Here is a 14,720-nt window from a genome sequence, read left to right on the forward strand (position 1 = left end):
ATCACAAAGGCACTGTTTACACGCTTCACCCTTTCGAAGCTGAGGAGTTCATCCTTCTTCTCTTCAACTACCTCAGACGGAACACCAACTCGCATTGCATGAGATACAGTAATGACAGCATAAAAGACCAAACACCCTACTGACATGAATTCTTTCTCACTCATAAAGCTGGTCTACAAGATGAGAGATGAAATGCAAATTACTTCAGCAAAAAAGAGTTAAATTAAAGCTGATAAATGAAGAAAGGTCAGGTAGTTTAGCTTGCTGCTTCTCCTTCCTGACACCATTTGATTGTATTAATTATTCAAGCACAAACGCTTCCATCCAGTTCCTTCATACCTGAGCATGCCCAATGGTATGATGATCTTAATTTAGTATCTCCTTGTGGCAGGCAGTCACAAAAGACCTAGCATTAACATTTTGTTGATAAGCGGAAAGGAAACCTGCACTGCAAGTCTAATGAGAGGTTCACAAAAAATTTCTGAGGTGCATTTTAAAGGAGTATTTTTAAAAAATCAGACATGCACTTGCATTGTTTAAATCTGCAAACTAATCTGGAAATCATAGTAAAGGAACATTTTGCTCTTCACAGCTCAGTCAAAAAATGCAAATGCAAGGCAGGGAAGAGGTCAGTTTTCAGCTGCCTGTGACTGGTTCTTCTCGAATCAATTCCAGGGTTATGTAAATACAGGTACATCTCATATTTGTTGACGGGATCATTACAAACCACGAGAGCAAAAGAAGAGTGGCTCGTGAAACACTGGATGCATTAAGACGCATTGATAGTACTGCTAAGTATTTGGGTTTGTTTCGAATTTTCTGAATAAATAACTTCTCTTTGACGGACTGAGGAGAGGTTATTCTAAATTCTCTCAAGGCTTCTCTCTGTTCCACAGCCAACATGGGATAGAGAGATTTTCATACAAGAAATAATGACTACTAACAAACCTCAAAGCTCTAAATTCATTGCAGCATTTTGGAAATGCCAGAATTAATTCCAAGTTATAGCTCATATGATTTTTCGTATTATAAAACTGTTTCTTGACCTTTTTTGTAACTTAATCCTCAGGTTCTTTTCTGTTACTTATCATTCAGCGATTTTCAAAAACCATTCCTGTCACTTGTGTAATTTTAGAATTAAATTCACAAAACTAAAGTGCTTCTTCCCAGTCAACTTGGTCACAGTTCTTTTACAGCTTTTTTATGCCTACGTGCCAAGAAGAGGACTTAAGGGGAAAAACAAAGAGGAAAACTAAAATATAGCTGAGTGAAGGTAGCAGACATTTTTGAAAATTACTTTGCTGTTATTTTCAAATGGAATGGTCCACATAATGCTGTTTTTTACATATTTCTTCAGAAAAAAACCAAAAAGATATGCTGAATCATTTGGTTTGCTAGTAGAATATGACTTATGGATGCGAGGAGTTCCTCTAGTGCCTGTACCCTGTTTCTTCACCACTGCATCACTGCCTTAGAAGGAAGGGGCTGAAGAAACTGGGCTTGCTGAGGCTGCGGCAGAGGTGGCAAGGGAGGACCAGCTGGCAGCTGTTTGAGGGGTAGTTACAAGGACAACAAAGCTAAAATCTTCTCAGTAGTGCTGGAGCACACAAGAAGGACAAAAAAGACAAACTGCATTTTGGGAGGCTCAGTTTGGACATTAAGGGAAAAAAAACCCCATGAGGAGGGTGGCACTGCGCTAGAGGGGGATGCCCAGAGAGGTGGTGAAATCTCCATCAGTGGAGGTTCTCAAGCCTTTGCTAGACAAAGCCACGGCTGACATGGTCTCATGTTGGAGCTAGACCTGTGTCCAGCCAGACAGAGGACCAGATGGTCTCCTGAGGGCCGAATCAACCAAGGCACCTACACTACTGCGATCTCCTCAGCTACTGGCATGAAGCTCATGCTAGGAACGAACCATGGTGCATGAGCTTTAAAGGCAGCCAGCCAACTCTGATAAGCAGTTTGGGGACCTACTGCCAAAGGGAGGCCAGGACACGGCCAGTAAAGGTGACCTCAGGTAGCGGGCACAGCAAATCTGAAACCCACCCATCCATTAACTGTGGGCTAGTAACCTGACTTGGACCCTGGGCTATGGATCCTGCATCCCATCTTTCCCAAACAGTAAATGGCCAGGTCCATGTCGCAAAGGAGCTGAAAATGTTGGCTAGTGAAATGCATGCTAGGTCTAAAATCTTATTTCCCAGAAAAAAAAGGGATGCAGGGCAGTAGTGTCTTCACAGCACTTAAACGAATAGTCTGTGGCTTTCAGCTAAACCAACAGCCCTTCTCACAGCGGCCCACCGGTGGGACTGGTCTGATCACAGCATCTCCCTTGGCCCATGGGCTTTATCACCTGACGTTGGGCAAAATTCCTAACCTCTGCTGGTAAACATGAAAACAGACTTTGGAGAAAAAGGGAAAAGATGAGAAAAACATGAAAGTGTTACTCAGTAAGACTTCTTTTCTGGAAAAACAGCCAAGTTGAATAAATAATTTAACAATGCATTCATATTAAAAAGTTGAAGGAATACGGGGGTTTTGTGATTGAAAAATTTCCACCTGTTTCAATACAAACCATTCAGTCACTTTTGCAATGGAAAACGTCACCCCTGGTCACCCAAAGCCCCAGGCCCCAAATTTGTGTCATAAGGTTTACAGCAAGTGAAAGGGTTTGGAGTGGGAAAGGAACTGAGTCTTCAACTTAAATTATTGCAAGTTTTTGTCAATACAGAGAAAACGTGATCACAGTGAAAAAATCAAGACCGAAACCCCCTCAAGTGGATGTTTTTGGTCTGATTTTTATTAGCTTGTCATACCTCCTTTTCTGTTATAATAATGCATATAAATGAATTGGACATGACCACTTAAAATGTTGCTGTGCCAGCACTGAGAAAGCACTGCTTTAGAAAATCTAGGAAATTGTAGGTCTTGTGGGAACACGCCCGACAGCTCTTCACTGAAAGTGGCAACTTCTTAACCCCTCTCAGAGATGGAGGTTTTCTGTTCCCATTGCCCACCCTTGGCAAAAAAGCAACTGCTGTCAGGGACATAACGGCAAAATAACATCAAAGCTGTGCATTCACCTAATTTCAAGACCTGCCTAGAGCCTGCTGAAAACAAGCTCAAATTCACTGTTACTCTTTTAAAAATAAAACAAGTGGTATTAAAGTACATTTAATATAAAAAGTAAACTGAAAACAGGATTAAGTTATGTTTTATGTATTACTGGAACCACTTGGCCTCTTGGGATTTTGTTATACTAGATGTTATTTCAAAATCAATTCTAGAGAACTGTACATAGCACTTTTAAAAATGCAGATGAAAATAGAATGCAAAAAGCCTTAATCAAATGACATCAACACCATTTGTTCCTGACTGACGAATGAGCAAATGACCAAAACTCGTGGCTGGCCATCAGTGGCAATATCACTAACAAGAAGCTACAACAAACTGAACCTATTTTCCCACCTTTGTTTAAAAGAGCACAAATGTAATACTACTGTGATATAAGAAAGTCCGTTGGCTTTCTACCTCCTATGGCCACCTAGGCAATATAACACTGACTGCATTTGTATCATCACTGATTGAATCATACTATCTTAGAAGTAAAAGTTTTGATGCAATTAGTAAGCTTCAAGCAAGAACCCAATGTAAACAGCAAAAGCACTTTACACATTGTGACCGGTATGAACAATTTTTGATTTAATTTTCCAAGGTTATGAAATATTAGTACCAAATAAAATGCACAAGATACTTTAATCTTCCATATTCACAAAAGAGGGCATCTTGAGAAGATTAAGCCATGCTTATCATGTGCAGATGTATTTACCACAATGCACCATAATACAGAGTTTGTTCTTGTGGGTACAGGTGAAGTGCCAAGTTCACTGATTTTTGTTGCTAATTGCTATCAGGCCAGGCTTTTACAGCTGGTGGGAATGTTTCAGTCTTTGGCACTGGCTGAAGGGCTCCCCTGGGAGCTAAAAAGAGTTTCACTATAGAGATAACTGGAGCACAGCGCTTTCAAAAATTTCTTTCTGACAGGGTTTCCAAAGGCTTCAGAAGCATCCACGAGACGAGACAGTAGCTCAGTCTCAGATCTCTGCTAATTTGAGACAGGATACATATTTTCAAGAAAGCTAGTCCGTATGGCAATATGCCTTTCCCCAAACCACTATGTTAACACTGCTTCCTAACAAAAAAGGAAACCTTAAATGCGATCGCCTGAGCTTTGTAATTGTAATGAAGAGGATTTTTTTCTGCTTAATACTGCAAATCATTTGTCTGAAAGCTACTATCCTTTAAAGTCACGGTTATTCATAATTGTAATTAAATTCAGTTATATATAATGTTTCTACTATATACATATTAGACAGACATACATTGTTCTTGAAAGATCTATTTTCCTTTTACATGCCTGATTTATAACTGACATCTGCAACAAAACAGAAGAAGAAAACTTATTTTTCTGGCTGTCAACGTTTAGGAAACTCTACACGACTCACTCCTGTTTTTAACAAGACCACTGAGAGAATGGATGTAACCTGAGGGGCAATGCTAGGAGAATTTTTATGAGCAGTTATTTGGTGTTTATGGCACTCTGGGTATTGCCATTTATTTGCTTTTCACATCCATTTATTCTGCTTTAGCTGCTAGAGACACTGAGACAGATGCTTCAGAAATACCTAACAGCTTTCAGCACTGAAGACTGGAAGCTGCTTTCACAAGGTCCACACTTCCACATCCAAATTCTGCTGTCATCAGAAGTTGCAAACTGCTTGAATCAGGGTCAAATATTGCCATGAAAATTGCCATATAAATAAGGAAGTCTAGCATAAAACACGGCATGCAAAATCTAGCAACATGAATTCCTGCTAATGTTGGCACAGGTTAGTTCACTGGTTTTGCTTATCTGAACATGACCCTGCTCGCAACTCGAAGAGCCCATTTGATAGTTGACGTTTGGTGCCTTTAGTTCTGGCTTTGAGGAAGAGACTTGGTTTGCAGACCAGAGTCAGACCCCTGTCTTGATTTCTCCTCCCTTTCTGGCCCCATTATTATTCCATGGTTCATTGTCATAGCAGGATGGACAGCATCGTCTCACTGCCACCTTCACAGCAGGGCATGGCACTCTCCTAGGAAGTCAGACATGCAGAGTCCGCAGCTTCAGATGAGGCAAGAAGGAAATGTGTAGTCTCCAATTTCCTGGACAAATGTTCAGAATAACAGGCTACTTCACAAAAATAGCTGTTGTCCGTGTTTCTGAATAAAAACACAATTGCTGAACTTGGCATTAAACTCGGTGCTGCAACTGTGAGGTTGGCACGTGTAAGGAGCATGACCTGAATATGGGCCAGCAGGGAATTTATAGACCTTCTTGCCTTGTCTCTGAATTGCCAGACTCTAGCTAGTAGCTGACCACCTTGCCCTCTGGATTGGGGGATTTTAAACTTCCACAACACATCTGAGGACACCTCTGTGGTCAAGCAGCTGGTAGATTGCTTTGGTTAATGTTTGCCTAACTCCTGTTTCACACGCTAGAGTAGATGTTCCGGTCTCACCAGGAATGATTTATTTCAGTTATCCTAGGAAGGCTAAAGCATTGCAAGGAATTGCACTCGGGTCTCCTGAAATGTAATCTGATTCCTTATTGTCTGGGATAAGTTTTCTCTGTACTGGCTAATATATTTGTCATCATCCCCAGGGACGAAAAGCCCACATTCTCACTCTTACGGCCAACAAAGGAAGAAGATAAAAAGGGTAATGGCTTAACAGGAATCGTCAGGACTAGGACCATATTTCAAACAGATTATTAGAAATGATTTAGAGACATCCCCAGGCACCCTAACACAGGTTAAAAGAAGAAAGAAACATCATCTTTACATACACACAGGCAGCACAAGGTGTATTGCAACTGAAATACACATTAAGAGGATTAATTCCAAACATTCTTCTAAATTATAATGATACTTACTCGAGAGGAGAGAGAGAAGGATATTGCACTCAACTTTGCAAACTGACCTGTAGATAACAAAGGATAGAAAACAAGAAGATGACAAATTAAGCCAGTGAGCAGCCAGGCAGTGCATTATTCTGAAGAAAGCCATGCACAAGCCTAGAAATAAAGGGAGCAATTACAGATTCAGAAAATAAACCCAACAAAAAGTGTCTTACGCAACACATTCAGCACGAGACTGTAACAAGAACACAACTGGCAGCAGATGGGGGAGAATAAGCACTGTTAGCATTTACACTTGTGCACTAAACGTGTTTTTTTTCTGATACAGACACTTGTTATTTACAACACGCTTCAAAAAAAGAGAGAAAAAGAAGCCTCCTCTGAGGTTCCCTGTCCCAGATTTCCTTGTGTATCTTGGATCTTCTGCTTATACTTCAATACTATTTTAGAGTTTAGCTTGAAAATCTTTCTTGGAGACAAGGTGACACGAAATAACAAGAGTGGGTTTTGACCAACCATCTTCCATGCTACACTACATCTACACATTTTTCTAAATGTGCTGCTTTTACACAAAGTGAGACATTTAATAACATAAAAATGGTTACCATACTGTTACTGAGGTTACCATTCTGTAACCTTGATAGGAGTTCCTCCTCGCAGATTTTTTCAGGTGACAATTGCATTACGATAGCTACAGCCACCAGCTTTTTTTGGCTATCCAGATGAATGCAGTGTACATGTGGGTGCAAACAGTAAAATAGCCTGTAATAAATTCCAATGATGTGATGCAAAATGAGAATAGTTGACCTGGCCACTGCTCAATAAATAGGATACCCTAAACAGAAATTTCCCGATTTTCCTTTGTTTTGGCAAGTAGAAAGAAAGTTGCGTCTTTTATCTTTAAACACTACTCAGTGATACTAGTAGAAAAAGGAACAGAATAGCAAAATACCACAAATGAACTGCAAAGTGCAGAGAATGAGCCAAAGAACTTGTCTCAGGATCAATCCATGACACTATCCAACCATCTCCTAATGACCCTAGTGGTCCCTACTACCTTAATACCACCTATTCTTGCTTGCTTTAAACCCATTCCCTAATCGAAAGGGCATCAGCCACACTGGGAAGGACTTCTCACATGCTGCGGGCTTTGGGTCTGTGGTTTTCAACTAAAAATAGTTTCTACTTAAAAGTCACTACTGTCAAATCATTGCCTGACAGGAGCTGACAATCTCACAGACTCTAAAGTACATCACGAAATTTCTTTTGGAAAAATGCTATTAAACACAACTTGTCTAGAATGAGGACTTTCTGTTCCCTCAGTGAATACATTTTCAAAATAAAATAGCCTTTCACTTTTTCTGTTCCCCCCCCCCCCCAGTGTAAACAAATCGTGTAAAACAATGGGGAACAAAGTTCACCCAAATTCAAAAGGAGTTTTATTCCGACATCAATAGGGAGATTTCCTCCCCTTCTTCTGGGAATGTTGTCAGAAGACAGTAGAAAAGCTCTATTTTGACTGAAGCAAGAGTAACATCCAGTTCTATGGAGTGACAAGTACTACTACACAACAAATGCCCTTATCTTGCAGGGCACATGCATACTCGATTTTGTGCACGTACAAAATCCCGTTGTAATTTGTGAAACTCCTGTAACACTGTTGCCATATATGGCACTTCCATACCGTAATCAAAGTACAGTCAAACTGGTCTATCATTGTTTCTGGAGAAAATGGAATTTTTACCAGCAATAATAACATTTATTATTTGATGCTTGACAGCTGTCACCATTGAGATACTCCTTCTTTACAACTGACAATTACTTTCCATTACATCAGCAGTAGCTGCTCATCCTGTTCAGAAGTTTAAAAGCTGTCATACTTGACATTTCCTATCTTGGACAAAAAATTGTGACACAATACCCCTAAGTCACCCACTGTTGCCTTAGTAGACAGTGTATAACAAATCTGCTCCTGTCATCATGTCCTTAAAGATCTTTGCAGTGAAATGACTTTTGTCAGGCTACTATGGGCGTGTAGAAGACCTAGGTAAGCAACAACAACAAAAAGAGATGCTCACATCAACCTCAAAACTACCTGCAATTTTGATATGAGTCAATGGACTTTTACAAGACTAAATTATCCTAGCAGCTCTGCAGAAAAGACGACCAAAAGAGCAGCCGTTCTTCATTGGATCACAAGCTTGTCAGTCCCAGATTCTTGTCTCTAAAGTGACTGGCAGTGGACACTAGAGAAAAACTACCAGAAAAAAACAGGCTAGATTTTGTTAGCTCCCAGCAGCAATCAGCAGTTTAAAGAATTCTTGCCCAGAAGGTGCTTTTGAACCTCCTTTCTACACACCCGATCTCTCAGTACCTGCTTAACCCTTTTTTTAGGCCATTTATATTTTTGGTTTCTGTTACATTCTGTAGTGGTGAGTTCCAAATTTTAATGTGGGAAAATAGATATTTTTGCTTGCTTCAGCTCTGCTCCCAAATAACTGAACTGAGTGTGCTCTCCTACTGACGTTAGTACCAAAATTATAAGAAGTAACAAATTTTATATTAGGATGATCCAAGTCAGAATAACTTAAAAACTGGCAGTAGTCCATTACACCAGGTAGAAGTAGAGACCATTATGCAACCAGGACATGACATCTACAGAATTCCAGCTCCCCCTGGCAAAACTGATTTACTCAGACTCTTAAACAAAAGCCCTTTGAAAACTTCCTCAGGGGGTGTTTAATGACAACCCCCCCCCCTAACTTCCCTGTACTAGATGCTTATTGAATACTTGGTCCTCTGGGATACAATTCATTTCAGACCCTTTCCTCTCCTTCCAGATTCTGACAACGACAATGACACACAGACTGCACTTGAGCTTCAGTTTGCACTAGAGAAACCATTATGAATGTGTTTTGCTACTGGAGAAAAAAAATAATCCAAATACAGCAAGAACTCAGCTTGACACCACCAACTAGCCTCTATGGTACAGGGGAATGAGGTCTAAGTGACCTGGCAAACACCTGCAGAGAACAAGCTCAGAGGCAATTCTGTCCCACCTGATGCCCTGGTAAGCTGAAGGACTACTGTCGCGTGGCTCAGACAGCGTGGTCTCCCTGGATCTGCACAAAGGATAGATGCATGCGTGTCTGTAGAAGTGTTTGGAATGTGGCTGCTCTAGTACCTGAGAAGAGATCACGTCCCAGGGCCCAGGTTAAGCAGGGCACTGGGCAGCTATGGCGCATTATTGTTTCTCACTTATAGAGATGGATTGGCAGCTCATGTCCTTCTCCCACCTGGTATGCCTCATCCTGCAGCTTCTGCTTCAGGTACTCCTCCATTTTCAGTTCATTCTCCAGCTGGCGGACAGAGTCATTCTCATAATTTTCATCATCTGCTCTGACATAGGGGTCTCCATCTTCTGTAACCCTAAAGACAATTATTAATAAATAGTCTCCTGCGAAGAATGACATTCAGAGTCAGTACAACTTCCCTTTATTGTAAGCTATGAGGAAAGTGGGATACTTTTAGTCCAACCACATGCTCCATTGGTTAGTATTTTCCTGGCAGTGAAAAACACTGCTACTATTTCTCTGCTCCACTGGTCTGGTATTGATGAAGTAGACCAAAGAGCATGTTCTGCTGAAGGCATTTTGGGAGTACAGCCCTAAGGAGATGAGTAACAAAAGTTCTCAATAACTTGATACAAAGAGATTGAACTAGAAATAACTGGAGAGATGCCTACTGTCATTGACAGGAAGAATCAGGTTGTAAAAATAAATCAGTTTGTTGATCAATCGAGACGGTCAATAAAAAGCATTCTGTCTTTTCCATTTAAAAACTTCTCTTCTTCTAGTGGGCTCCAGCAGGCTCCTCAGTCTGGATAAGCAGGGAATAGGACTGCAGGGCGTAGCAGGGAGCACAGCTGTCCCACAGCCTCATGCTGCCTGAGCGTACCAGACTGGATGCGAGACAGCACACTCCGGAGGGCATCCCAAGTTCTGACCTTTATTGTTTACAGAGCTCACTGCTATCCAGCCATGAAGCTGTCCTCACTTGGACTTAGGCGTTTGTTTTGGTAATCAAATAGTTGACAGGGAGAGAAAATATTACACGCTACGTATTGTTTTCAACAGAAGAAGAATGAGATTAAGAAGGTGAATGGAGCAGGTACCCACATGTCACTGCGGACGGAGCCAGTGGCAGCAGCACTGTGGATGTACCCTGGCTTCCGGGCATGGATCTGTGCGAGGAAAGCCTTCTCAGATGTTGGGGATGGAACAAGGTCATCAAAATGAGTCCGTCCAAATTCAGAATCCACATTGCTTTCTGTCTCGCTGCCCACTTCTGTGAAGCAGAAAGTGACACATGGTTCCACTGAACTTTCACAAGAGTAAGTATACTTGCCTATTTCTCCAAGCCTTTCTCTGCCTTTCCAATTCTGAATGCCATCTCCTGATAGCAAATAACAGTGTATTATTCTACATGCATCTGCAGAGCTAACAGTTTTCTTCTTGTGGTCAGACAGAATAGTGAAGCTTTTGCTTATTTGGGTGATCAGGTGGATATTTTTATGAGAATACTACAGACTGCGTTTTACAACGTCCTATATGTTCTGTACAGAATGAAACTTCTAAAGAGCGAGATCCCAATCCACATGGAATCACAAATAAACTTCTCAAAGTTTTCACACTATCTAGCTGCACCTCTACTTCCATGGCTTTCAGAACTTCTGTATTCCCAAAGCTGCTTTTTTGTTGGTTTGTATTTTCCTGCCTCCCATTGTTTCGAATATATGTGGTGGCTATCCACCCTTCTTAGCCTGACTCACCAGAATTTAGTTCTTTTACCAAAGAAGACATGGTGTTGGTGATTGAATCTGCTGCCACCAGCAAATCATTTCTTAAGTTTCGTCTTGCACCTGAAGTAAGAGACAGACAAAACACAGTGTTAATATTCTTCACAAGACATATGTTTTCCCGTTGAAAGCAGTTTTAGCCCTGCTGAAAGCTGCCATTGTGATAATTCAGGGTATCAAAGGCCTTACGAGAGACACGTGCAGAAGTGTTCTCTGCAGAATGGCCTCATTTACTCATGCTGTATGCAAGAGCAGAAGCCTACCCTCATGCTTCATTAAATCACAATGCCAGATATGTGGAGATTATTCATTGTTATCAAGCTTGCATTTGTGTGGTGACACCAGCAGACCAGGCCTGGAAGATTAAATCCAGCGTGAAAATGTCTGTGGGGGAGGAGGGAAGAAATGAAGTGTTTTCTCTAAGTTCCCACAGCTCTGTTTAATGACACCATTATTGCCAGGTATTTGCCAGATAATTACGGCAAATGTTGATGAAACATACTTGACCTCATCAAGACTGATCCAGATTTCTCTTCTCTGCACCCTCTCAGCCTCTCCTGTAGCTCAAGGACTTTCTTGTATATTCCATAATTTACTTTCTTTCTCTCTTTTTTTTTGTTTAATAAAGGAAGCACTATTGCCTCTCTAAACAGCCCCAGGCTGCTTTTAAACTCTTTTTAATAATGGATCTCGAAGTGCTTCCCTGCTGAACCTGGCAATATTCCCTTAACCATCAATCATGAAAGATTCTTGTGAGCTGCATGAAATACTCCTTCCCTAGGAGGAGGCTGTGGGTAACGCGTGCTTAACTCCCCCCCCAAATCCCAAACATAGCTCCTATTGTAGCTGACTAATCAATATATCCCACAGAAACTCTAATCTTCCAGACTGGATTATTCCCAGGAACTGGCAGGATTTGACTGCTATAGGTTCTTTAAAACTGGCTGAACGTAAAGCAATACATTTTAAAAAAATCCTCAAATCCAAAAGAGGTTTTTTTTTAAATATATCCATTAGCAAATGGTTACTGGAATATAAATAAAAGTAGTTACACTCCCTCCTACAGGCACACAAACACTCAGTCACTCTCCCTCTAAAGTCTCCCCAATTTTGTATCTCTGAACTATTGCAAACTCTATCAGAGGAAAAATAAACCACAAGAGAAGCAGTGCTTTAACCATGGCTTGTCTGCATTAGGTATATACAGGCAGATTGCTGTTGGTGCAGCGCAGAATGGAGCCAAAATCTCTCAGCCCACCCCCCCACTCACAAAGTCGTATGTCAAGACGTGACAGAACGGCTGGCTTCAAGTTCTTTGGGTTTGAATTTCCCATCTAGAGAATATGGTAAATTATGACATAAAGCTAGATATTTATCAAATACATCAGTTATTAAATGTGATTGCTTACCTTTTTATATTGCTTTTTCTCTTGAACAGAACACATTTATTTACTTAAAAAGCATTTGCCTGAGGCACCCTTAGTATTATTTATGGATATTTTATTGTAGCCACTACATTATTTCTTACTCTTAGTTCTGGAAGAAACTGTTTTATAACAGTATAGGGGTTAGCAGTCCATATTTTTGCATGTCTCCATTTTTTTCAGAGCAGAAAGAAAAATAATACATCTTGCCTGCTTCCTTTGCCACAGAAAATGAGGTATCCAGCAACCTGGTATGTTGGGACTAGGAATTGTGCCATTTCATGTTCAATACACGGATTGACTAACACTTCAGTAGAAAGTTCTTGACTATATTATAGACTCAACCTTGTCGTAAGACACACACTGTCACAATGCCCATGAAAATCAAGAGGAAGGGTGCACGAGAGGGAACTGGGCTCTCAGGAACAAATACGCTTCCACTGTAGCAGAGGAACTCCAGTTACATTTGATTTGTACTAGTGAAACAGGACAAACATTCATTCAAGTAAAAGAATCGCAGTGATGTAAATATTTTAGGAGAGAGCAGATTAGAAAAAGGAGTATTTCTTCATTCAGATCAGACTATTTACTTAGTATTCAACATAATCGTTTAATCTGTGGCCTTAGAAATTCAAAACAGTTTAAAATTTACTGTTACTTCAGAAAAGAGTAGAAAGAGGAATGAGAAACATCATGAAGCCTACAGCAGTTTTCTGGAAATGCAAAGGAAGGGTTCACTCAGTCTTCCCAGCTTGATTCCTGTCTAGTCTAGCTGGACTCTTCTCAGTGGCCCAAAGCAAAAGGAGAAGGTACAACAGTCACAAGGTGCATCAAGGGATGTTCCAGTCAAAGACAAGGACAAAAAATTTACACAGTACGCATGGTCAAACACCGGAACAGAGGCTGTGGAAAAAGCATGCCGGGAGCCATGCACAACTGAACTGGCTAAGATCCTGAATCACAGCGTCACAGAATGGCTGGGGTTGGAAGCAACCTCTGGAGACCATCTAGTTCAACCCCCCTGCCAAAGCAGGTTCACATGATCTGATCTCACTTTTAAGCTGGCTTTCTTGGAGCAGCAAGACATGGTGACTTACAACAGCCGTTTCCTCCTGAACTAATTCTATGATTGTATCATCTACTCCTAGCAAAGTGTTTATTTAAAACCAAACACAGTGACAACGTTTTGCTGAAGTCCATAGCAATTCTTCTTCTTCTTCTGGTTAACAGAGTACTGATAACTGGTCTGACCATCCTGCATCAAAATTCCCGGATACCACGAGATCCATTAATCGGCATCATTGCCCAGTTTCTGCTTCGCCGCTCACTTTGAGAGCAGATTCTGATGACTAAGCTGATTTTCAATGGCAAAACACGGTTGTTGCAGCTTTTTTTGTGTTTTGTTTCATTGCATGCAACTCAGAAGCCCAAGTTCATTTAGTTATCACCCACAAGAAATCACAATTCTTCAGTCTCCGAGTACCTCAAACAAGCTATCAATGAGACTTACTTTGTGCAAAGGCTTCCTGCACATCTCCTCCCACCCCGGTCAGAGAGTCCTGAGGTGCGTGGGTTGGGGTGGAGCAGGCAGAGGCAGACCTGATGGGCATTGGAATCGGTCGACTGATAGTGTGGCTGGGTGAGGAACGCGGGGAGCCTGCCCCTTGGGTCTGCAAAACAATATGAGGGGTTAAACAGGTCTTTGCAAGAGCCCTTGCCTGCTGTCCTTGTCACCTGTCCCTCAGCTCAAAGGCATCATGCTGTTTGTAGATCAGTTGGATAATGTTAATTTTGCTAAAAGAAATATACTGAAGTCAGTTGTTAGCGGACAGCAAGGCTTCTGTGTAGAAAAATTCTAAGTAGGAAAATATGAGTCAAGATCTGACTTCCTTTAAGCATGGGAAAATGTCAGGCAGCTAAATTAAAAAAAAAGTCCAAGTTAATAAGCACCAAAGTATAGACCTTGTCTCTGCCCTCTTCCCTCTCTCACCCCCTCGGTTCGCATGCATGTTTGATAAAACATAACCCGTTCAGGCTGTGAGAAGGGGAAAAGCGCTGGCACCGACGTGGCTTTCAGCCCGGGCAAGGGACTGAAACGGCCCCTTTATCAGCGCGCTGCTGTGCGAGCTGATCACAGCCCTGCCCTCCGCCTCCCTGCAGCAGAAGTTCACGGTACATGCAACCCCTCAGTCACATAAAGTCTGACACTCGCAATAAATAACGTAGCTTTCTGCTTTCTATTCAAAGCTAGAAAACTATTTTAAGCCACTATTAAATCATGCACTATTAAATTGTTCGCTCTACAGGATATACTCAGGCGCTCCCAAAACACTGTGGGGATAGGGCAATATAAATTCCTGCTACGGGTTCAGCTGCTGGAAGTGAAAATGTTTTAACACCAGTCATATAAAATGTCATGCTGTCAGCACCTCACAGTTAGTATCACTTAGCTGAAATTCAAGCAGACTTTACAAAATCG

General features: G+C 41.3%; 1 protein-coding gene across 24 annotated transcripts in view; it reads right to left on the minus strand.

Moving 5' to 3' along the window:
* Window positions 1-14,720, minus strand: part of DTNA (dystrobrevin alpha) — a 235,196-nt gene that overhangs the window by 4,049 nt on the left and 216,427 nt on the right. For 23 of the 24 annotated variants that reach the window (XM_075416222.1, XM_075416202.1, XM_075416204.1 and 20 more), the window contains 4 exons: window positions 13,752-13,911; window positions 10,791-10,880; window positions 10,138-10,306; window positions 9,256-9,388 (listed from right to left, as the gene is read on the minus strand). In XM_075416222.1, coding sequence (XP_075272337.1) covers window positions 9,256-9,388; window positions 10,138-10,306; window positions 10,791-10,880; window positions 13,752-13,911 — 552 coding nt within the window. Of the gene's footprint in view, window positions 1-5,974; window positions 6,022-9,255; window positions 9,389-10,137; window positions 10,307-10,790; window positions 10,881-13,751; window positions 13,912-14,720 lie in introns of all 24 variants that reach the window. The other variant, XM_075416212.1, reaches the window with a different exon arrangement.

Source organism: Opisthocomus hoazin, chromosome 3, assembly GCF_030867145.1.
Source record: "Opisthocomus hoazin isolate bOpiHoa1 chromosome 3, bOpiHoa1.hap1, whole genome shotgun sequence".
In the NCBI taxonomy this organism is placed as follows: Eukaryota; Metazoa; Chordata; class Aves; order Opisthocomiformes; family Opisthocomidae; genus Opisthocomus; species Opisthocomus hoazin.